General features: G+C 59.4%; 1 protein-coding gene and 1 long non-coding RNA gene across 12 annotated transcripts in view; both read left to right on the forward strand.

Annotated features, from left to right (window-relative positions):
• UNKL (unk like zinc finger) overlaps positions 1 to 22,416 on the forward strand; it is a 49,718-nt gene that overhangs the window by 23,715 nt on the left and 3,587 nt on the right. For 3 of the 11 annotated variants that reach the window (XM_031658617.1, XM_031658612.1, XM_017953049.3), the window contains 6 exons: positions 839 to 907; positions 5,702 to 5,879; positions 18,287 to 18,379; positions 19,215 to 19,442; positions 21,348 to 21,550; positions 21,908 to 22,165. In XM_031658617.1, coding sequence (XP_031514477.1) covers positions 839 to 907; positions 5,702 to 5,879; positions 18,287 to 18,379; positions 19,215 to 19,442; positions 21,348 to 21,550; positions 21,908 to 22,165 — 1,029 coding nt within the window. The other 8 variants (XM_031658619.1, XM_031658613.1, XM_031658614.1 and 5 more) reach the window with 7 other exon arrangements.
• On the forward strand, positions 2,084 to 3,327 carry LOC116271343. The gene is made up of 2 exons (XR_004179910.1): positions 2,084 to 2,629; positions 2,684 to 3,327. It is a non-coding gene; the product is annotated as an uncharacterized LOC116271343 (long non-coding RNA).

Below are 22,416 nucleotides of genomic sequence, written 5' to 3' on the forward strand. Positions count from 1 at the left end.
TGAGGTGGGACAATCGCTTGAGGTCAGGAGTTCAAGACCAGCCTGGGCAACAAAACGAGACCCTGTCTCTACAGAAAGCTTTGAAAAATTAACTGGGTCCACTGGCAAATGCCTGTGCTTCCAGCTTCTTGGCAGGCTGAGACAGGAGGATTGCTTTAGCCAGGGAGGTCACACCACCATGCTCCAGCCTGGGAGCCAGTGAAATCCTGTCTCAAAAAAGAAAAAAGCATTTGTCTAAATTCTGAGCAGAGCTTACATCTGCGCGCGCGCGCGCTTGTGTGTGTGTGTGTGTATACATATCTTTAGGAACCAGAAGTACTGCTGGGTAGGTGTGTATATATATACATATGCGTGTGTGTGGTTTTTTTTGTTTTTTTTTTGTTTTTTTTGGAGACGGAGTCTCACTTTATCACCCAGGCTGGAGTGCAGTGGTACGACCTTGGCTCACTGCAGCCTCTACCTCCCGGGTTCAAGCAATTCCCTTTTTTTTTTAATTTTTAATTTTATTTTTTGAGACGGAGTTTCACTCTTGTTGCCCAGGCTGGAGTGCAATGGTGCCATCTCGGCTCACTGTAACCTCCACCTCCTGGGTTCAAGTGATTCTTTTGCCTCCGCTTCTCGAGTAGCTGAAACTACAGGCATGTGCTACTGTGCCTGGCTATTTTTGGTATTTTTAGTAGAGACAGATTTTCATTGGCCAGGCTGGTCTCAAACTCCTGACCTCAGATGATCCACCCGCCTCAGCCTCCCAAAGTGCTGCCACTGTGCCCAGCCTGAATATGTATATTTTTAATTCACATTTCCTCTCTGCTTTTTCTTCACATGACTCTTTTTTAAGCTGCAGGCCAAGCGGAGAGACTCGCCGGCCGAGGGCGGCCCGAAGGGCAGCGAGCAGGACAGCAAGCAGGTACAGGCCCCAAGGCTCCCCGCGGCCCTCGTGCCTGCCGGTGCGACATTGCGTTAGGGCTGCGCTCGTGCATCCTTGGTCCCTCCCACTCTGGCTGGGCTCACAAAGCCGTCTGGTTAACATCTGCTTGTGACAGAATTAGCTCTCCCCTGGTACCCCCATGTTTGTCTGTTTGGAACATTCGTGTTATACCTTGGAAACAACAAAGCCAAAACCTCCTGCCGTTTTCTGCTCAGGGAAATAAGAGGGGCCCTTTGGAGCCCATCTGTGTTACTTTCCTTGGGCTACGAGGGAAGGAGGCAGATGGGGCCATTTAAACAGCAGAACTTGCCTGGTGCGGTGGCTCACACCTGTAATCCAAGCACTTTGAGAGGCCAAGGAGGGCGGATCACGAGGTCAGGAGTTCGGGACCAGCCTGGCCAACATAGTGAAACCCCATCTCTACTAAAAATGCAAAATATTAGCCAGGCGTGGTGGCACGTGCCTGTAGTCCCGGCTACTCAGGAAACTGAGGCAGGAGAATCGCTTGAAGCCGGGAGGTGGATGTTGTAGTGAACCAAGATCATGCCACTGTGCTCCAGCCTGGGTGACACAGAACGAGACTCCATCTCTAAATAAATGAATGAATGAGGAAGTTTTGGTTGGGCATAGTAGCTCACACCTGTGGTTCCAGCACTTTGGGAGGCTGAGGCAGGAGAATTGCTTGAGCCCAGGAGTTGGAGGTTGCAGTGAGTCGAGCACTCCAGCCTGGGCGAGAGTGAGGCCCTATCTCAAACCAAACCAAAACCAAAACCACACCCCAAGCAGCAGCACCCGATTCTCTCTCACTTCTGGGGGCTGAGGCTCCTGAGTCCCCCTAGGTGCAGATGCTGCCTCCTCCGTATCCTCTGGGTCACTCCTCTGTGTATGGGCATCCCGGGGTCTCTTCGTGGGGATAGCGGCTGCGTAGGGCCCTGCCCCAACACCTCATTTCATTGTTTTTTAGTTTCTTGAATTTTTTGAGACAGGGTCTGGCTCTGTCACCCAGGTGGGGTGCGGCGGCCCAGTCCAGCTCACTACAGCCCGGGACTCCCAGGCTTGAAGCAGTCCTCCCACCTCAGCCTCCTGAGTCGCTGGGACCCCAGGCCCACACCACCAGGCTTGGCCAATTTTTGTATTTTTTTAGAAATGGGGTCTTACTGTGTTGCACAGGATGGTCTTGAACTCCTGGGCTCAAGCAGTCCTCCTGCTCTGGCGTCCCGAAGTGTTGGGATGACAGGTGTGAGCCTCCACGCCTGGCCTAAGAACTCGTCTCACCTTAATTACTCCTCACAGGCCTATCTCCAAATTTAGTCACGCTGGGGGTCACGGCTTCCATGTAGGAATTTGGGGGGGACACGTTTGGTCCATAACAGACACTGTGCTGACTGAAACGAGCCAGGTACTGAAAGGCAGATCCTGTGTGATTCCACCCGCAGGAGGCCGCTAGCGGAGCCACATTCACAGACAGCAGGTAGCACGGTGGGTGCGCGGCCGGGGCGGGGGAGGGAGCTGGTGTTCCTGGGGTCAGAGCTTCCGGCTGGGAGATGAGGCGTTCTGGGGATGGATGCGGTGATGGCTGCACAGCGGCGTGGATGGAGTTCATGCCACGGACTACTCCGACCCGTGACCACTGTAGTAAATGTTATATGTCACCGTAATACAGAGAAGAAAAACAGGCAGGCAGTGCCGGTGTTAGCGGAGGTGCGGCGTCCCCACGGCGTCCTCACGGGGTGGACGGTGCCGGTGTTAGCGGAGGTGCGGCGTCCCCACGGCGTCCTCACGGGGTGGACGGTGCCGGTGTTAGTGGAGGTGCGGTGTCCCCACGGGGCTCTCGTCTGACGCCTCTCACCATGCCCAGCCCACAGGCCCGTCGTCTGTGGCCATTGTACCTTGGGGAACAAGGACTCACCTGGATGTTGATGATTTCAGGTGATCATTTGGGCTGAAGTCACAGTGTGCACATCACCCCGGCCAGCTCCCGGGCAGGGTCAGCATGGGGTCTGGGAGTCGCTCAGCGCTGAGGCTTCCTCTCCCATCCCTCTTGGTTTATGGCCTCCAGTAGGCTGGGGAAGGCCCCCAGGGTGGAGTCTCTCCTGCAGACACCCAGGAAGGAGGCGGCCTTGGCTTCTCAGGCTGCTGCAATCACCCTGGGCCGGGCAGTGCTTTGGGAGCCTGAGGCCGCCTCCTAGCTGGGGGTCAGCCTGTGCCCAGCCCTCAGACCAGCGCTGCTCTGGGGCAAATGTGGCGCCTGCACTGTGGTGCTTCCCGGCTTTCTGCGTTCTTGGGCTCTGTGCAGACACAGGTGCGGGGCACAGGCTCCCTGTCTGACCCAGGGCAGGGCAGGCCTGCTCTGCAAACCCCAGCATTGTCCATGGCTTCTTGGTGGGCCCGGGCCCTTCCAGGCAATAGTCCCTAGGCTCTCCCTTATTTGGGAGGTGGCCTCTGGGCCTGGGTGATGCTCTGGAGTTGGGTTCAGGCAAGGACTGAGACGCCTACAGGGGTCATGGAGCTGGGAGGACATCCACAGGGGTGACTGTGACGCGGGCGGTGGCCTCTTGGCTACTGGTGGGTCAGGACATGGTGGACGTCAGCCTGGCGGAGCAGGGGCAGCTTGTGTGTAGGGACCATGCCCCAGAGCACGGACCCAGGCAGACCCTGAGACACAGGGTGGGCTGCCAAGAGATGGGACAAGGAGGGGGTGGGGGAGGGCTTCTGCGGGCCGTGCAGCTGTGCAGTGCCCACATCCCCGGAGGGCAGTGCATTGCCGTCCCTGAGCTTTTGGTTCTGAGTCACAGCTGCTGGATGCGGTGAGCTCGGCAGACTGCCCCACGTCACTCACCCCTTGCTGGTGCCCGCCTCCTCGGTCCCGCAGCCCGGGTGGCCCTGTCCTTTGCCGGTAGAGAAGGTCGGTCCCCTCCCTGATCCAAGCTGTCGGGGAACAAGGAGCTCCCAGGTGTCTGCGTCGCTCCTGGATGTCAGGTCACCGGAACGTCTGTTGGGAGGTCCTTCTCAGCCTTCCTGGGGCCACATCGAGGCTGTGGAGCAGAGATAGGAAGCGCCAGGGGTAGAGGGCGGGTTGCCACTGAGATGGCACCAGGTCTCGAATCACCCACCGTGTTTCTGGGCTGCTTGCTAGAGAACGTGAGGCTTCCAGCAACTCCGTCACCAGGCTCACCATGGGGGATTGATGGGGGGTGTCAGCAGCGCCATGCATGGCTGGGAGGGTCCCTGGTGTTGCATGACTGGGTGGGTCTGTGGTGTTGGGTGCAGGAGTTACCGCCGTCCCTGATGCTGACGGGGTGGACTGTGGTTCCTTTTTTCACGGCTTGAGGGAAAGTGGTCTCCGGGCCAGGGAGGGGAAGTGGATCATGGACGAGGGGGCAGGCCCCATCTTGCACCTGCGCAGGGAGCTCTGGCGGCTGTCTCCAGAGTTTGCAGCTGGAGGAGACTGTTTTCAGAGTCAGTCACGGGGGCTCTGTGCACCTCCTGTGCCGTGGGCTGAGGGGCAAATCCGTTATCCAGAAGGAAGCCAGTGCAGGCAGCAGGACCGCAAGGCCACAGAAGCCTGGAGCCGGGTGCGTTCTTGAGGACTAGTCAGTGCCTGATTTCTGACCCTTAGGAAATGCACGTTAAAATTTTTTCATTATGGACAGTTTTACTTAAGCAGACGAACTAGTAGAATCATACCCCCCAAGGTTAACTTTTCCTGCATTACTTTTCAGCAAAACCCAAATATCATATCATTTCAACTGTAATATTTCAGTATGCAATTCATTTTTTTTTTAGAAACAGAGTCTCTCTGTTGCCCGGGCTGCAGTGCAGTGGTGCGATCTTGGCTTACCGCAACCTCTGCCTCTGGGTTCAAGCGATTCTCCTGCCTCAGCCTCCCGAGTAGCTGGGACCATAGGTGCCCGCCACAATGCCTGGCTAATTTTTTGTATTTTTAGTAGAGACGGGGTTTCTCCATATTGAGCAGCGTGGTCTCGAACTCCTGATCTCAGGTGATCCGCCCACCTTGGCCTCCCAAAGTGCTGGGATTACAGGTGTGAGCCACCGTGCCTGGCCAGAAACTCATTCTAATCCAGCTTTTGATGCTCGATTTTGCAGTGACCTCGGAGGCGGCTCTGGGTCATCTGTATCGGGTGTTTTCTTGTGTGCAGCGCCCTGCCCGCTACTGGGTTTTACACAGCACTGCTCTGTGTGCTCTTTTTCTTTTGATCTATTATCCACCAAATACAGATGATGTGAGTTGCCCCGTGTTTCACTTTCCCTGGTGATGAGGTCACAGGGCCACGCTATGGGTGTTTTAGAAGTGATGCTGGGTCTCTTTTTAAGTCCCTGGGAGGACATTTCTCTGGGGGCCCCCAAAGGTGCTCAGGAGCCAGTCCTGGGTGAGAGCTGGGGTGGGGGCACCCAGGAGGTGTGCCCCTTGGGCTGGCAGGCCCCTGGCCTCTGACACATCTTCCTGCACCTGCCGGATTGATTTTTACTGGCAAATGTCTACTCCTGAAACATTTTCTGCAGAAAAGCTCACGAGACACTTCCCAGAGGTGTCTGTGCCTTTCCCAAGTGCACCGCAGCCCGCTGCCCTGCCCGTCCTGGTGCTTCTCCTCAGTGCGGTCAGAGTCCCTCCGGGTCTGGGAAACTCTCCCCGGGCCTCGCCAGGGCGTGGAAGTCGGTCGCTGTCCCGTGGTGCTTTCTGCAGGGTGCTGACGTGGCGCTGCCTCCTCCACGCAGGGGGCACGTGCTGACGGTGTTTGTGTCTTTGAACAGAACCACCTGGCCGTGTTTGCAGCCGTCCACCCGCCGGCCCCCAGCGTGAGCTCCAGCGTGGCGTCCAGCCTGGCGTCCAGCGCCGGCTCCGGCAGCTCCTCCCCCACTGCGCTGCCCGCGCCCCCCACCCGCGCCCTCCCGCTCAGCCCCGCTGGCAGCACCGTGGAGGCCGTCCTCGGTAAGTCCGGCACCATCCTCCTTTCTCCCTGACCTCCTTCTGTTCTCATGCTGTAGCTTTTCAGGAACAGCGTTTCTATTTCAGGACACGTTACAGAATCGTCATTTTTGTAAAGAAGCCAGACATGTGTTTTCGGTCTTTTGTCACTTTGGTTGTGTTGCACATGGGGTTGTGAAAACAAGCCCTGGCTCAGAGAGGCTCCTGGTCTGGGTGCCACGGGCGCTGGGGACGAGGAGCCTCCCGGGAGCCAGGCAGAGTGGGCGCCGCCCGGCCCAGGGACTCAGAACGGAGGTTGCTGACAGATGAGGGGAGGCGTGGGAGTTGGCTGCCTGTGCGCCCAGTGCTGTGGGAGGCTGAGGCAGGAGGATCACTGGAGCCCAGAAGTTCAAGACCAGCCTGGGCAACATAGTGAGACTCCGTCTCTACTAAAAATAAAATAATTAGTCAGGCATGGTGGTGCACACCTGTAGTCCCAGCTATTTGGGAGGCTGAGGTGGGAGGATCACTTGAGCCCAGGAGGTGGAGGCTGTGGTGAGCTGTGATTGCACCACTGCACTCTAGCCTGGGTGAGAGAGTGAGACCAACTCAAAAAAAAAAATTGAAAGTAGGGGTTGTGGACCAGTGAGGGCACTGAAGGTGGGGGATAGTGATGGGGTGGGGAGCCCGGCGAAGGCTTAGAGTCGGGGGCAAAGCTGTGAGCACCTGGGCTGGCAGTTTTGGGAGGCCTTTAGCTGGAGGGAGTCACTGGGCACTGAGACACATGATGGAGCTGGGCTGTGGGGACCCGTCGGGGCCTGGCTGGAAGCCCAGAACCTGGGGGACAGATTCTTCCAGAAGCCCAGAGGGGGTGGAGTTGGGGGCGGGACAGTGCCAGGGGCTGGGCTGTGTGTGTCCTTGGTCCCTTTCAGCCCCTGGGGACAGGTTGGGGTGGTGGGGGACGCCTGCCGCACCTGTGCAGGGCTTTGCTTGCAGAGACGCTTGGTGAATGATGGGTCGTGCTGAAGCCCCACATTCCATGGCCACCAGCGCCCAAGGGACCCAAACCTGCCTCTCCTGACAGTGACAGTGAGGGACATGGGGAAGGCCGCCACCTGTGGTGGTCTCCAAGTTCTGTCCCTGGGCTGGGGTGGAGTGGGATGGGGTTGGGGGTACAGTGAGGATGGGCCCTGCTCAGCTCAGCCCGGGCCTGGAGCCCACCCCTTCCTCTCCTACATCCTCTGCTGTCCAGGGTGTGGTGGGGGAGCTGGGCATGGGATCAGGAGGACAGGGCTGCTGGGGCCACGTGGTGGGGGCCCTTGCTCCACTGTCTACATGGGCACACTCTGGGGACTCGAAGTGGGAGCCCGGCACCATGAGGGCCAAGCGTCGATGCGGGAGGCGGCCCGGCGGCCAGACCCGCGATGACTCCTGCCCAAGAGCCGCAGCTGCCGGTCGTTGGTGGTTGCCCCATACGGAACTGCTCGGGCCTAGCTGCAAGCCTCCAGCAGCTCCATCCATGCAGGCCTGGACGCCGCCGGCCAAGGAGGCTGAGGAGAGAGACTCTTCCCAGCGGCCACTTAGGCCACAGACTGCACCTCGGCAGGACACTACACCAGTCTCATCCTGAGTGGTGTCTGCAAGGAAAGCCAGGTGCAGCTCCTGAGGCCCCAGGATGGTCCTCAGTCCCCCAAGCACCCAGGGCCCCGCTCTCAGCACCTCTGCAACCCAGGTGCATCTTCTGGGCATGGCTCTCAGCCTGTGTTGCTGTGGGGCCGTCCCATCCCTACATCCCCTTGGGGTTGAGCCCAGGCCTTTACATTTTTGTTGTGTGTGTGGGTGGGTTTTTTGTTTTTGTTTTTGATTTTTTTTTTTTTTTTTTTTGAGACAGAGTTTCCCTCCTGTTGCCCAGGCTGGAGTGCAGTGGCGCGATCTTGGCTCACTGCAACTTCCGCCTCCTGGGTTCACGCCGTTCTCCTGTCTGAGCCTCCGGAGTAGCTGGGATTACAGGCGCCTGCCACCATGCCCGGCTAACTTTTTTTTTTTTTTTTTTTTGTATTTTTAGTAGAGATGGGGTTTTACCATACTGGCCAGCCTGGTCTTAAATTCCTGACCTCGTGGTCTGCCCACCTGGGCCTCCCAAAATGCTGGGATTACAGGCTTGAGCCACTGCCCGGGATGTGTGTGTGTGTTTTTGAGACAGAGTCTCGCTCTGTCACCCAGATTGGAGGGCAGTGGCGTGATCTTGGCTCACCGCAACCTCTACGTCCTGGATTCAAGTGATTCTCCTGCCTCAGCCTCCTGAGTGGCTGAGACTGTAGGCGCGTGCCACCACGCCCGGCTGATTTTTGTGTTTTTAGTAGAGATGAGGTTTCACCATGTTGGCCAGGCTGGTCTCGAACTCCCGACCTCAGGTGATCCTCCCACCTCGGCCTCCCAAAGTGCTGGGATTACAGGCATGAGCCACCACACCCGGCCTGAAGTTTTTAAAAGGTCTCTTTCCCAAACACTGGGACCTTTTGTGGCCGCATGCGTCTCTCCCTCACAGCCCTGGTGTTCCTATGTGGGCTCTGTTGTGCACCTGCAGGAGAACCTTCCAGAATCCAGGACCAGTCCCTCCCTCAGGAGGCCATGGGGAGAGTGGGCATCCTGGATGGACCCAGCGCCTGTGCGGGGGGGCTCGGTTGGGCCGGGGCAGGGGCACAGGCTCAGGCCATGTTTGTGTGTGTTTCGTCCTCACTGGCTGGGAGCGCTGGGCCGCCCCGCCCAGGGAAGGGCTTCTCGTTTCTGCCTTGCTGTGGAGGGCTCACCTGGTTTCAGGACAGGACTCAGACTTCCGCCCTCTGGTCTGTTTTGGAAGTCATCTTCTCCCGGAGCCTCTGTGGAGGAGGAAGCACGTGGTGTGAGATGACTCCTGTTAGGGCTTCGCCGTAGAGGGCAGGTTTTTAAAATCGTGAATACTCCATGGGCGGGAGCGCTGTGTTCATTTTTCTCTCATGCAGGAACAAGCCCACGTGTGTGTTCAGTTGGAAACTAGGGCATACATGCTGTTCCTCTCGAACCAGAGCAGTCTCAGGAGTTCAATGGGCTGGGGTACCCACCCCCATCCCATTCCATTCCAGCCCAGGGACAGCACTTGGAGACCCCACAGGTGACGGCCTTCCCTGAGTTTGTTTTTGTTCGTTTTGGGGTTTTATTTTTTGAGACAGGGTCTTGCCCTGTCATCCAGGCAAGAGTGCAGTGGTGCAGTCAGCTCGCTGCAGCCTCAAATTCCCGGGCTCAAGAGACCCTCTTGCATCAGCCTCCCAAGAATAGCTGAGACCACAAGCAGGCGCTACGGGCCTAGCTAGAACATGCTTGTTTTTTTTGTTTTGTTTTGTTTTTTTTTTGAGACGGAGTCTCGCTCTGTTGCCCAGGCTGGAGTGCAGTGGCCGGAACTCAGCTCACTGCAAGCTCCGCCTCCCAGGTTTACGCCATTCTCCTGTCTCAGCCTCCTGAGTAGCTGGGACTACAGGCGCCCGCCACCTCGCCCGGCTAGTTTTTTGTATTTGAACATGCTTGTTTTAATTTGAGATCGCTATCGTAAATGGGTTGTGTGATCCAAGGCCCTGGATCGTGCTGAATCACACCCTCAAATTCACACATCCCCATCAGAAACTCGGGTCAGGGATGAAGTCCGCACAGTGGCTAAAGCTCCAGGAGGGTCTGGCCTCTGAGCAGGTGCTTTTGTTTTTCTTGCTCTGTCATGCAGGCTGGAGTGCAATGGCACAATCTCGCCTCACTGGAACCTCTGCCTTCCAGGTTCGAGCAGTTCTTCCTCCACAGCCTCCAGAGTAGCTGGGATTACAGGTGTGTGCCACCATGCCCGGTTAATTTTTGTATTTTTAGTAGAGATGGGGTTTTGCATGTTGGCCAGGCTGGTCTTGAATTCCTGACCTCAGGTGATCCGCCCACCTCAGCTTCCCAAGATGCTGGGATTATAGGCGTGAGCCACCGTGCCCGCCCAGGATTGATTGATTGATTGATTTTTTTTTTTTTTTTTTTGAGACAGAATCTTTCTCTGTTGTCCAGGCTGGAGTATAGTGGTGCAATCTCGTCTCACTGCAACCTCTGCCTCCCGGGTTCAAGCAATTCTCCTGCCTCAGCCTCCTGAGTAGCTGGGATTACAGGCACCCGCCACCACGCCTGGCAAATTTTTGTATTTTTAGTAGAGACGGGGCTTCACCATGTTGGTCAAGCTGGTCTCGAACTCTTGACCTCATGATCCGCCCGCCTCAGCCTCCCAAAGTGCTGAGATTACAGGCATGAGCCACCACTCCCGGCCACTTATTTTTTTAAACAAATAAGTATACATTCTGTTTTTTAAATGAAGTTTCTCTTCCCCAACCTAAAAGTAATGCTAGAATTTGAGCATAGCAGAAAAATATTTAGGAAAATTAAATCCCAAACAAGAGAGACCATCTTGGACTCTGCTTACTCTGGTGGAAAACAGAGCCAGGTGCCTGTGTGATTGACAGAGGCGTGGCTGCATCTGCATAGCTGACCTAACTCAGATGGACTGGAGTTAGCACATTTGTAGTAATTTTTCCAAACATTTTTTCATATCTAAGGTATGTTTTCGACCTCTTTTAGTATGTCACTCGCGATCTTGAAGCACGTTCTTTCATTGACTTAAATATTTCCTGAGCCGTGAGCTGTGGTTCACGCCTATAATCCCAGCACTTTGGGAGGCCAGGGCGGGTGGATCACCTGAGGTCAGAAGTTCGAGACTAGCCTGACCAACATGGTAAAACCCTGTCTCTACTAAAAATACAAAAATTAGGTGGGTGTGGTGGCTTGCGCCTGTAATCCCAGCTTCTCATGAGAATTGCTTGGACTATTGTAGTTACGTGAGGCTGCAGTGAAATGAGATCATGCCACTGCATGCCAGCCTACATAGAGCCAGGATTTGTTCTCAAAAAAAAAAATCCTGGCCGGGTGTGGTGGCTCGCTCAACCCCAGCACTTTGGGAGGCCGACGGGCAGATCTCGAGGCCGAGATCGAGACCATCCTGGCTAACACGGTGAAACCCCGTCTCTAATACTAAAAATACTTAAAAACTAGCCGGGCGCAGGTGGCGATTGTAGTCCCCAGCGCCACTCGGGAGGCTGAGGCGGAGAATGGTGTAATCCCGGGAGGCGGAGCTTGCAGTGAGCTGAGATCCAGCCGCTTCACTCCAGCCTGGGCGACAGAGCAAGACTCCGTCTCAAAAAAAGAAAAAAAAAAAGAAACGGAAAAAAAATTCCGAACCAGCTATTCAGAGGTGAAGCGATGGATTTTTTTTTTTCCCCCCCCAGGATCGACATGGCCTTAGTTACAGGCAATGTATTGTTGTTGCTGCTGCGCCTGAAATTGTGAACTTTGCCACCCAGTGCCAGCCTCACTTTTTTCCTCTGTCCATGCCTGAGGCATCACTGTGAAGTTACATCCCTGCACTAGCCGCAGGCACCAGAGGCAGTGTCCTGCCCGCTGACCCCGGGGCACTCCTGTGCCCCAGGCTCAGGGACTCCCTGAGCGAGCGAGCGGGACTGTCTGGCCCCAGGTGTAAGCCCGCCTGCCTGCGTGTGCATTTTATTAGCTGTTGTAGAGGGTTTTGGGCGAAGCAGGCGTGTAGACTGGGTCATTTTTTCCTTGTTAATAGTACAGTTTCCTTCAGGTTGTAGATATACCGTGACTGAAGTACGGAATAGAGAAAATGAGCGGATTCTGTATTTAAGAGATTTAGTGAAAGCATTTCAGGCCCATCTGATAGGTTCCATTTGCCTTCATCTTCCACTTCGTAGGAATAGGTTTCAGATAAAGAGTGACCTGCGAGCTCCGTACCCCGCGTTTAGATGGGGCTGGGCGGGCACGCGGACTTGGGAGGGAGGAGGGTCCTGCAGGGCAGGCAGCGGCCCCAGGTCACGTCGCCCCGCCCCGCGAGCGCCCGTGTTGGCTCCGGTGTTTCACCTGAGTCCGCCCGGAGCCGCTGCAGATGCAGGTGGGCAGGGCAGGAGGAGCCGGGCAGGGGGGCGGCTCCGGGGCTTTCGGCCTGAAGACCTCTAGCCCCCGCTGTCCGCGCCCACCTGCCCGCCCAGCTCGTGGCCAGGAGCCGCGGGGACCGGGTGCGCCCGGGGGGAGGGGAAGGTTGGGGGCGTGGCCAGTGCGGCGGGGGCGGGGCCGAGTCACATTGCGGGGCGGGGCCCGCGCGGCGGGGGCGGGGCCGAGTCACGTTGCGGGGGCGGGGCGCGGGCCGGGTTTGAATCCCCGGCGGCGGCCGCGGACCGTGAGTCAGCATCGGCGGCGGCCCCAGCGCGTGGCAGCCCCGCGCCGTCAAGGTGCGGGGCTCGTTCCTCGGCGCTCAGGAGCGGGCCCTCCGCTAGGTGCGCCCCCCAGGTGCGTCCCCCGCGTCCCGGAGCCGGGTGTGACAGCCGCGGGGTGGGCCCGGGCTTCTCAGAGACCCGGAGCGAGGCGAGGGCGCTGCCTTCTCGGAACTTGCCTTTGCCGGGCGCTCGCCGGTTCCCAGCGCGGGCTCGGACCCTCTGCGTGCCCTAGAGAGGCGGGGTCGGTGCCCCGAGGGAGGGCAGGGGAGTGGGGCGGAGCGGGGCAGGGGAACGGGGCAGGGGAGGGCCGACCCCTGCGTCCTGGCCCGGCCCAGCCTGCACTCAGCCCGCGTGGTTCGGGGATTTCCCTGGCGTCGGGGGCTCCCCCGCCCTGGGCTGAGTTCCGAGCAGTCTGTAGCTTGTCCTCGCGTGTCCCTGACCCCGGGGGACCGCGGCGGCTTGAATGTGCTGTGTCACGGCAGAGCCGGGCTGTGGGGCCGTGACTCAGCGGGCCGGTGATTTCCCAACGCCCGGGGCTGAGGCAGCCTGGCCTGACCCAGCTGTACTCGCTTAGATAACCAGCCTCGCCTAGATTGTGCCTCTGCGTGAGGGTTAGCTCTTTCTTTGAGAATGTTTCAGAAGATCTGGATCGGACCTTGGAACAGTGAGGTGAGGTGGGGAAGAAGCTGCGGGCGAGAAAGTGGGCCAGGTGGGTGCAGCAGCTCTCTCCCCCCTAGCTTTCTGGGAGTGGGCTCCTAGACAGCACCCTAGGGGTGGTGGAGCCCCCTGGGACCCTCCCCAGTGCCCTCTTTGGATCAGGGGCACTTGGCTGTGAAGCAGGGCTGGGAGACCAGGGGCACCCACATTCTAAACGTCCCTCTCCAGGTAGCTTCCCAGGCTTCCACGAGGTGATTTGGCTGGGGTAGGCATGGATCCTCTGAGCTGAGTGCCAGCTGTAGAAGTTTGTCAGGTGACCGTTGAAGGCAGCTTAGCCCCTCCACACGCTGTGCGCTCTGCACCTGGTGGGAGGCTCAGGTCCTGACTCATGGCGAGGCAGCTCTGCCCAAGGGGAGAAAAAAAGGCGCCCGCTCCTGTCCCCCGACTCCTTTGCGTCTTTGCTTTTCATGAGGAGTTTCTGGATCTCTGCCAGGTGTGAGGGGCGGTGAGCTCTGAAGGGGCTGCCACATCCTAATCCCGGGACTTGGGTGCAGAGAGCAGGTCCAGGTTCCTGAGCCTGGCTGACCTGACCCTGCGCAGACGGCTTGGCCCTCCCCGTCATCAAGCCCCAGTGTGGAAGCACACGGGGGCCGTGGGCAGGCCTGCGGGTTGGGGATCAGTGCCTGTCCTCAGTGGGTGAGTCTGCCCAGGTCCCTGGCATGGTTGAGGCTGACACCTGCAAGGATGGAGTGGGGGGCATTCCACGCAGGGCTTGGAGGCCGAGCAGCTTTCTGGGGACTGGTGGGGCTGATCTTAGTGAATGGAAGGCACGGCCAGGCTGAGCCTCAGTGGCACAGCAGGTTGGGAGCCTGGCAAAGGACCCATTGGGAAGCGGTGACCGGCACGCGCAAGGGCACAAGCTCCTTCCCTCCTTTCTTGCAGGCCAGGGCTCGGGACACGATGAGGCTTTTCGTAGTAGGAAGGTCACTCTTGCGATACATGAAGGGATTGGCCTCAGTGGGTGTGGGCTGAGTGAGCAGCCCCTGAGGAAGGGGTCCTGCAGTGCCAGCTTCCAGGAGGGCCCTGCACACACAGTGTCTGGGAAGGCCCTGCAGTGGGGCCATGGGAACGAGCGAGGGATCCTTTGCCAGGGAGGAGGGGCTCTGGCCCCTGCTGGGGGACGTCCAGGACATCTGGGCTGGGGGCTGCAGAGCCACTGTGTTGGGCGGGTCCAGGCCACAGGAGAGGCTACCAGACCCAGGGAGGAGAGTGGGCCTGGGGGTTGGCCTGGGAGGGAGGCTGGTGCCTGTGACCAGAGGCAGTTCAGGGCACAGGTGCAGGGCTGGAGGGAAAGGCCCCGGGCAGCGGTGGGCAGAGTGAGTGCTGAGGAGGCCCCAGAAAACAGCTGCGGGAGGAGTGGAGACAGAGGCGGGGGTCTCCTTCCTGGGGAGGACTCAGGGAGGGAGGGCTCTGCACAGCAGGGGCAGATCTGTTGGTACAGAGTCCTGAGGGGCCTGGGGAGGACGGACAGGACCAACAGGGCATCTGCAGGTGGGCCCCCATGTCCTGGGTTGAATTGTGTCCCCTGAAAGTTGCATTTGAGTTCGGGCACGGTGGCTCACGCCTGTAATCCCAGCACTTTGGGAGACGAGGCGGGCGGATCACCTGAGGTGGGGAGTTCGTGACCAGCCTGACCAATATAGAGAAAACCTGTCTGTACTAAAAATACAAAGTTAGCTGGGGGTGGTGGAGGGCAGCTGTAGTCCCAGCTGCTCAGGAGACTGAGGCAGGAGAATAGCTTGAGCCTGGGAGGCGGAGGTTGCAGTGAGCTGAGATCGCACCACTGCACTCCAGCCTGGGCAACACAGCAAGACTCTGTCTCAGAAAAAAAAAAAAAAAAAAAAGCACCTGAACCCCAGGCCCCGCACCGGGCTACGTGGCGTTACGTGGAAGCACAACAGGTCCTCTTATCCCAGCGTTCGCTGTCCACTGCCTCAGTTGCTGGTGTGAGGTCTGGGTTCAGGATGGCACCGTACAGGAGGGCATTTGGTTGCTCAGTTAACTTTTATTCCTGTGCCGTGCTGAAATCTGTCTATGTAACTAGTAAATCTTGTTAATCTCTTACTGGGCTTGACATGCAAATGAGAATGTTCATATAGGAAAAAGCCTGGTATGTAGGGGTTCCATGCCATCCGCAGCCTCAGGCTTCCATGGGGGGTCTTGGAATGTATCCCCCCTGCTACAGATCGGGGGATGCTACTGCAGGGTCCTCATAACCAGGTTAAAATGAGGCTGGTAGGGTGGGCCAGTGACCAGTGTCCTTATAAGAACAAACTTGGACAGACACTCAGAAGAGATGGCCCCCAGCGCAGAGGCAGACACCGGAGTCATGTGGCTGCCTGCCATGAAGGAGGGTGGACACCAGGAGGAGGAGGAGGAGCGCCCCAGGTCCTAGAGGGAGGGAGGAGGGAGGAGGAGCGTGCCCCAGCCCTGGAGAGAGGGAGGAGGAGGAGCGTGCCCCAGCCCTGGAGAGAGGGAGGAGGAGGAGCACACCCCAGCCCTGGAGGGAGGGAGGAGGAGCATGCCCCAGCCCTGGAGGGAGGAGGGAGGAGGAGCACACCCCAGCCCTGGAGGGAGGAGGGAGGAGGAGGAGCACACCCCAGCCCTGGAGGGAGGAGGCCCTGCCCACTGCAGATCTGACTTTCAGCCTTGGAGCCACCTGTCCGAGGCCACTCAGTGCATGGTCCTCTGCTGCTGCCTCCAGCGTCTCAGCTCTGTGCTTCGAAGCACGACTTCAGTCAGGCTTTGAGGTCGTGCCCTCTTCGGCCATGGTCTGAGCAGCACGTCAGGTGGATGACAGGGACCGGGAGGGCTGGCCCACTCTGCAGGCCAGGGTGGATGTCCGCTCGAGGATGTCACTGTCCTGTGAGTGGAAGGAGAGGAGCCAAGGGCTCTGGGGGCCGTCACTGTCCTGTGAGTGGAAGGAGAGGAGCCAAGGGCTCTGGGGGCCGTCACTGTCCTGTGGGTGGATGGAGAGGAGCGAAGGGCTCTGGGGGCCGTCACTGTCGTGTGAGGGGAAGGAGAGGAGCGAACGGCTCTGGGGGCCGCTGGCCCAGGGTCTGCCTTTGGTTCTGCCAATGAGCGTCCTTGAGGGCCGAGGCCTTGGTGACTGCTGTTGTGGGTTCCTGGTCCTCAGGGGGTCTTGGCCTGGCCACCTCCACCCCCCACCTGTTCCTTTAGTTTCTGGATAAGACCTTCGAAAGTCCCTAAAAGCTTCATTTGAACAGTGTCTCTGTGGGAGTGGAGATGCTGCTGCGGGTACCATGTGCTGTCCCGGAGGCCTCAGGGCGTCAGGTTCTCTGCCCCGGACCCTGCTGCCTCTGTGACCGGGAAGGACCGTGTTGCCAGGTGGCACCACAGCCCGGCCTCCGTGCCCCGGAAATTCCCTCATGGCTGGCGTGTGGATGAGGGTTGAGTCTGGGTCGTGCTGTGCGGTGGAGTGGGGTGGGGATGGCCTCTGCCTTGCGGCCTGTGGAGTCCGCTGTCCACCCCTGAGCCAGGCTCCTCTCCCACCTGCTGCTGTGGGTGGTGGAGCACGGTCTCCACACAGTGTGGCTGCTGAGCGAGGCCAGATTCGGGGTGAAGTTCAGAGGCCCGGACCTGCCAGGCCGCGCTGCATCCACACCAGCCTGTGCCCGTGCGCGATGGGCTGTGCACGGCCAGGGCCACCACGTGGCACGAGGATGCTCTGGCTGCTCCTGTGGGGTTCAGAGTGTGTGGCCGCCGAGCACCAGGCCTCCGGCGAGGGGCCCCTGCCACCCTGTGGTTGCTCCCGTGGTCCCCGTGGCACTGACTGGTGCCAGCCGGTTCCACGGAGGAGAAGCGGAGGCCTGGGCGGAGGGGTGAGGTGCAGGCCATGAGCTGAGGCTGGGCCCCACAAATCTCGCGTGTGGCTAGTGTTGCGTTCTTCAGAGGTCACCTTCCTGCCTTTCCTGTTGATGCTGAAAATGTCTGGAAAGGCCCAGCCCTCTTCCCCAGCCGAGGGGGGTTTGTCCCTCTGCGACCCGTTGGCTGCCCAGTCCGTTTCTCCAGCTGTTTCCTGGGACGCCCCCTGTGTGGTGAACCTGCTGTCACCCTGACACGGCCACCGGGTCGCAGCAGTCATCGCTGCCTGGATCAGCCAGCTCCACGCTGGGTGGGGTGGGGTGCGGGGAGTGCGGCCGCAAGAGCCCTGTGAGGGCGGGGCTTGACATCGGTACCTGGGGGGCAGTGACCACCTCTCCACTTCTGCTGGGCCACTGGTCTGAACCGAGCACCAGGCAGGGCTGGCCAGGCTGGAGGTTCCCGGCGCGCCAACCCCCAGTTGGGTCTGACAGGTGTCCCCGGGGTGCGGTTGCCCGGGGCTGTGGAGGGACCATCTATCCCAGGTGAGGACAGGAAGAAGGGGGTCTGAGACCCTTCAGGGACAGGGAGGGGTGGCTTCGCACGTCTCAGAGCAGGACTTAGCAGCACACTGTCCAGTACCAGGCGTCAGTGTGGGTTCAAGAACCCCCAGGTGGACCTGGAGTCCACTGTCCACTCCTGAGTCTCCTCTCCCACCTGCTGCTGTGGGAAGCAGCACCAGCCCACAGGGTGTGTCCCGGAGCCCCTGCAGCCGCCGCGGTCCCCTGGCCTGCCCCCTGTGGCACGTGGGCTCTCAGATCCCAGATCTTCTGGTCACCCCCCATCCCCAACCCGATCTCTGTGCAGAGGCTGTAGGAGTTCGAGACACGCTGTGTCCTCAGGGGCTGGTGACCAGAGCTCAGCCTCCTCAAGACGGCTTCCTAATACTAGGAAGGGGCACTGGGGCCACTGCGTGCCGTTCGGGATTGGGGGTGGGGACTTGGGAGGGCCCATGCAGGAGGGCAGCCCCGTGGCCTGCAGGGACGGGTGGGGACAGCCTCGGAAGGCAGGGCTGGCTGGGTGAGGCCGCTCCGAGGAGGGTCCTTCCCACTCAGTCTTGAGCCTGGGGGATTGAGGTCTTGGTGCTTGGCATGAAATTGCAGATGATCACCTGCTCCTTGAAATCACCCTCCCGGAAAGTTTTTCAAACAGTCGAGCGTGCACACGTGGTCAGATGCTAACACACGCTTAGGTATTTAAACTCCGAGGGGCAGCAGTGGCACGCGGAGGCGAGGACCCAGCTGCTGGGCTGTGGCGGGGTGTCCCACCTGCGCGTGCTCGTTCTGCCAGAGAACAGCCAAGCCCCCCACTGCCTGCTGGGGGCTGCGAGGGTGGGCTGGTGGTGTCCTTCCCAGGCTCCCCCAGCAACTCCCATGCCTTCTGCCCTTGGTCTCACTCTACGCCCAGGCCGGACAGTCGTCGTCCTCAGCTGGGCTTCCCGAGCTCTGCAGCACTGAGTGGGCTGTGGATGATGGGGGGCTCTGTTGACAGGTTCGGCGTTAGACCCACATCTTAGCAATGTGAATATTCCTTCCCTAGAGAAGGATCTGGAAGAGCAAGACGGCCACGACCTGGGACCAGCAGGTGAGGGCGAGGAGCACCTGGGGCCCTGTTCCTCCAGCCGCTGAACAGCTAAGCTCTGTGGCAGGAGGATCGCTTGAGCCCAGGAAGGTCCAGGCTGCAGTGAGCGGGGGTTGGACCACTGTGCTCCCGCCTGGGCCACAGTGCAATAGCCCATATCTGGTTTTGGGGGCGGGAGGGCCCCCTTCTGGCGGTACCTCCTCCTCTCCCTCACTGCCCCTCCCCTTCCCCCCCTGCACACGGACTCCTCAGCCTCTCTCTCCCGCCTCCCACTTCTTCAGTTGACCTTTGTCCCAGCAAAGTGGCCCTGCAGACAGGCGGGGCTCTCCCTGAGGAAGGTCCTGATGGTCTCCAAAGGACAAATGTGTTCACACTGTAGACAAAAGATCAACATCCATACAAAAGTCTTATCCTATACAACACCCTTTCCTTCAGCCTAAAAGTGTATCTTTTCTTTCTGACTTTAAAAGAAAGTAAACTATTTTAGAGGCCTGGACAAGTGCTGGGAGAACTGTACTAGTGGCTAAATTGGCTGGCAGAGCCTGGTGGGTGTCTGGCCTCTTGGGGGGGCCCACGCTAAACCCCCGTGTCCCCACCTCTGGTTGAAATCCCTTTGAGCCCATGGCTTGCCCAACTGTATGAGACGTGGCCACCCGGGGCTTTGTGGCTCCACACCCATAGAAGGTGGCTGCTGGCCTGGCCCCCGTATCCCCACCCCCCATATCCCCACCACCACCGCCTGCAGGGTCTGTCTTCCGTGGCTGCCGCCCGCCGGTGGGCAGATGTTTGGGCAGAGGCCTAGCGGTACTTCCTTCGCTCACTGGTCTGCCCCTGCCAGGTCCCAGGTCGCTGGCCGGCTCTGCGCCTGTTACCATACCCGGCTCCCTGCCCCGAGCACCATCGCTGCACTCGCCGTCCTCCGCATCCACCTCGCCACTCAGTTCGCTGTCCCAGCCCCTGCCGGGGCCGGTGGGTTCCTCGGCCATGACGCCTCCCCAGCAGCCGCCACCCCTGCGTTCAGAGCCGGGTGCACTGGGCTCTTCAGCCTCATCCTTCAGCTCCTTAGGTGAGTGCCGGCTCCCTCCACGCAAGTGTTCCCATGAAGCCTCCGTGGGGCTGCCTCCCAGAGGCCACCCTGACTGAGGGGCCCCACACGGAACCTTGTGCCCCATCCATGGTGGCAAACCACATGGCCTGCTGCTCACAGGCTCCCCCCGCCGCAGACTGAGTCTTGCTCTGTCACCCAGGCTGGAGTGCAATGGCACGATCTCGGCTCACTGCAACCTCCGCCTCCCAGGTCCCAGCAATTCTCCTGCCTCAGCCTCCCGAGTAGCTGGGATTAGAGGCGTGCGCCACCACACCCGGCTAATTTTTGTGTTTTTAGTAAAGACGGGTTTCACCATGTTGGCCAGGCTGGTCTCAAACTCCTGACCTCGTGATCTGCCCACCTCGGCCTCCTGAAGTGCTGGGATGACAGGCTTGAGCCACCGTGCACGGCTGTTTGTTACGTTGTAAACGAACGAACACTTGGCCGGGCTTGATGACTCGAGAGCAGCCTGATCAACATGGAGAAACCCTGTCTCTACTAAAAATACAAAATTAGCTGGGCGTGGTGAGTTGCGCCTGTAATCCCAGCTACTCAGGAGGCTGAGGCAGGAGAATCGCTTGAACCTGGGAGGCGGAGGTTGCAGTGAGCCAAGACTGTGTCGTTACACTCCAGCCTGGGCAATAAGAGTGAAACTCTGTCTCAAAAAAAAAAAAAAAAAAAAAAAGACCGGGCGCGGTGGCTCACGCCTGTAATCCCAGCAGTTTGGGAGGCCGAGGAGGGCAGATCAGGAGGTCAGGAGATCGAGACCAGCCTGGTTAACACGGTGAAACCTCGTCTCTACTAAAAATAAAAAAATTATCCAGGCGTGGTTGCGGGCACTTGTAGTCCCAGCTACTCGGGAGGCTGAGGCAGGAGAATCGCTTCAACCCGGGAGTCGGAGGTTGCAGTGAGCCGAGATCACGCCACTGCACTCCAGCCTGGTGTTAGAGCGAGACTCCGTCTCAAGAAAAAAAGAAACAAAAACACTTTGGGCCAGCACAGTGGCTCAGGCCTGTAATCCCAGCACTTTGGGAGGCCGAGGTGGGTGGATCACTTGAGGTCAGGGGTTCAAGAGAAGCCTAGGCACCATAGTGAGATTCCTGACTCTCCAAAAATTACAAAATTTTAAAAGTGTTTATTTTTTTAAGACAAACTCTCACTCTGTCGCCCAAGCTCCAGCAATCTTCGCTCACTGCAGCCTCCGCCTTCCAGGTTAAAATGATTCTCTTGCCTCAGCCTCCCGAGTAGCTGGGATCACAGGCTCCTGCTACCACACCCGTCTAATTTTTGTGTTTTTAGTAGAGATGGGGTTTCACCATGTTGCCCAGGCTGGTCTCAAAGTCCTGACCTCGGGTGATCTGCCCGCCTCGGTCTCCCAAAGTGCTGGGATGACAGGCCTGTTTTTGTTAAAGTAACATTTAGAGTATCTCATAGTCTCTAAGCTGCATACACATTGGCAGATGTCACCGTGTGGACACAGCTCTTTGGGGTCTGTGAGGGTCCGTGTGAGGCGTTCCTGGGGGTGGAGTCTGAGAACCAGTGCCCCTTCCACCTCGTGATGTGGTCCCAGGAACGAATTTAATTCCTCTGTTCAGACTCCTCAGGTGGCCGGGAAGGCATAGATCTGGTGGGGAGACCGGCCGAGGCAGGTGTCACTGTCAGTGCCTCTGCCAGCCCCACTCGGTCCCCAGCGCCTCTTCCCGAGGCTGGTGGGGTCCAGGAGTGGGGCAAGGGGCTGGCAGAACAAAGGGCAAGACCCCTGCCATCAGGGTGGGTGAGCCCCAAAGGGTGCCCATGTGGAGGCGGGGCCGGGGCATAGCACCCACTAGTCACCAGGCCGTGAGCACAGCTGGGCTGGGCCGTCATCGGCCCTTTCACACTCAGGTTTGAACGGTGTCCCCGGGAGCATCTGGGACTTTGTTTCCGGCAGCTTCTCCCCCAGCCCCACCCCTATCCTGAGCACCGGCCCCCCATCCTCTTCGGGTTCAAGTCCAAATGGGACTGAGCTGGCCCGGGTCAGACGGCAGCTGGACGAGGCCAAGAGGAAGATCCGGCAGTGGGAGGAGTCCTGGCAGCAGGTGAAACAGGTGAGCGTGTGGGGGGCCAGACAGGTGAGGGGGAGGGAGGGCCGCCGGGGACTCAGGTGAGGGGGAGGGAGGGCTGCCGGGGACTCAGGTGAGTGTAGGGGGGGTGAGGGAGGGCCGCAGGGGACTCAGGTGAGTGTGGGGTGGGGGGAGACAGGTGAGGGAGGGCCGCGGGGGACTCAGGTGAGTGTGGGGGGGTGAGGGAGGCCGCAGGGGACTCAGGTGAGGGGGCCACAGGTGATGGGGGACGGGAGGGAGGACCGCAGGTGACACGGGCAATGGGGTCTGCATGTGGCATAGGTGAGGTGGGAGGGGCCGAGATGGGCTCTGGCTGCCTCCTGCACGGGCCCTGGGTTTCAGGTCTGCGATGCCTGGCAGCGAGAGGCACAGGAGGCCAAGGAACGTGCCCGCGTGGCCGATAGTGACCGGCAGCTGGCGCTGCAGAAGAAGGAGGAGGTAGAGGCGCAGGTGAAGCAGCTGCAGGAGGAGCTGGAGGGCCTGGGCGTAGCCTCCACACTGCCGGGGCTGCGGGGCTGCGGGGACATCGGCACCATTCCCCTGCCTAAGCTGCACTCGCTACAGAGTCAGCTGCGCCTGGACCTGGAGGCGGTGGATGGCGTGAGTCCTGCTTGGGGCGGGGTGAGGGCTAGCCTGTCTGCATGGCTGCTGTCCCTGTCTGGGGAGGGCCCTGGCTGGTGCGGTGTCCCTTCCCCCCCGCCCCTCGGGTCTGCTCCGGGCCTGGGGAGGAGGGGACGGTGCCCGCCCCAGCACAGACCCCCTGAGACCTCCTTGCCTGTCTCCCTGGGAGCCGCCTCTCCTGTCAGGCTGGCCCTTGCCCTTTCACCCCTCCCTCTTACCAGCGAATGCCA

This window comes from Papio anubis, chromosome 18 (assembly GCF_008728515.1).
Source record: "Papio anubis isolate 15944 chromosome 18, Panubis1.0, whole genome shotgun sequence".
In the NCBI taxonomy this organism is placed as follows: Eukaryota; Metazoa; Chordata; class Mammalia; order Primates; family Cercopithecidae; genus Papio; species Papio anubis.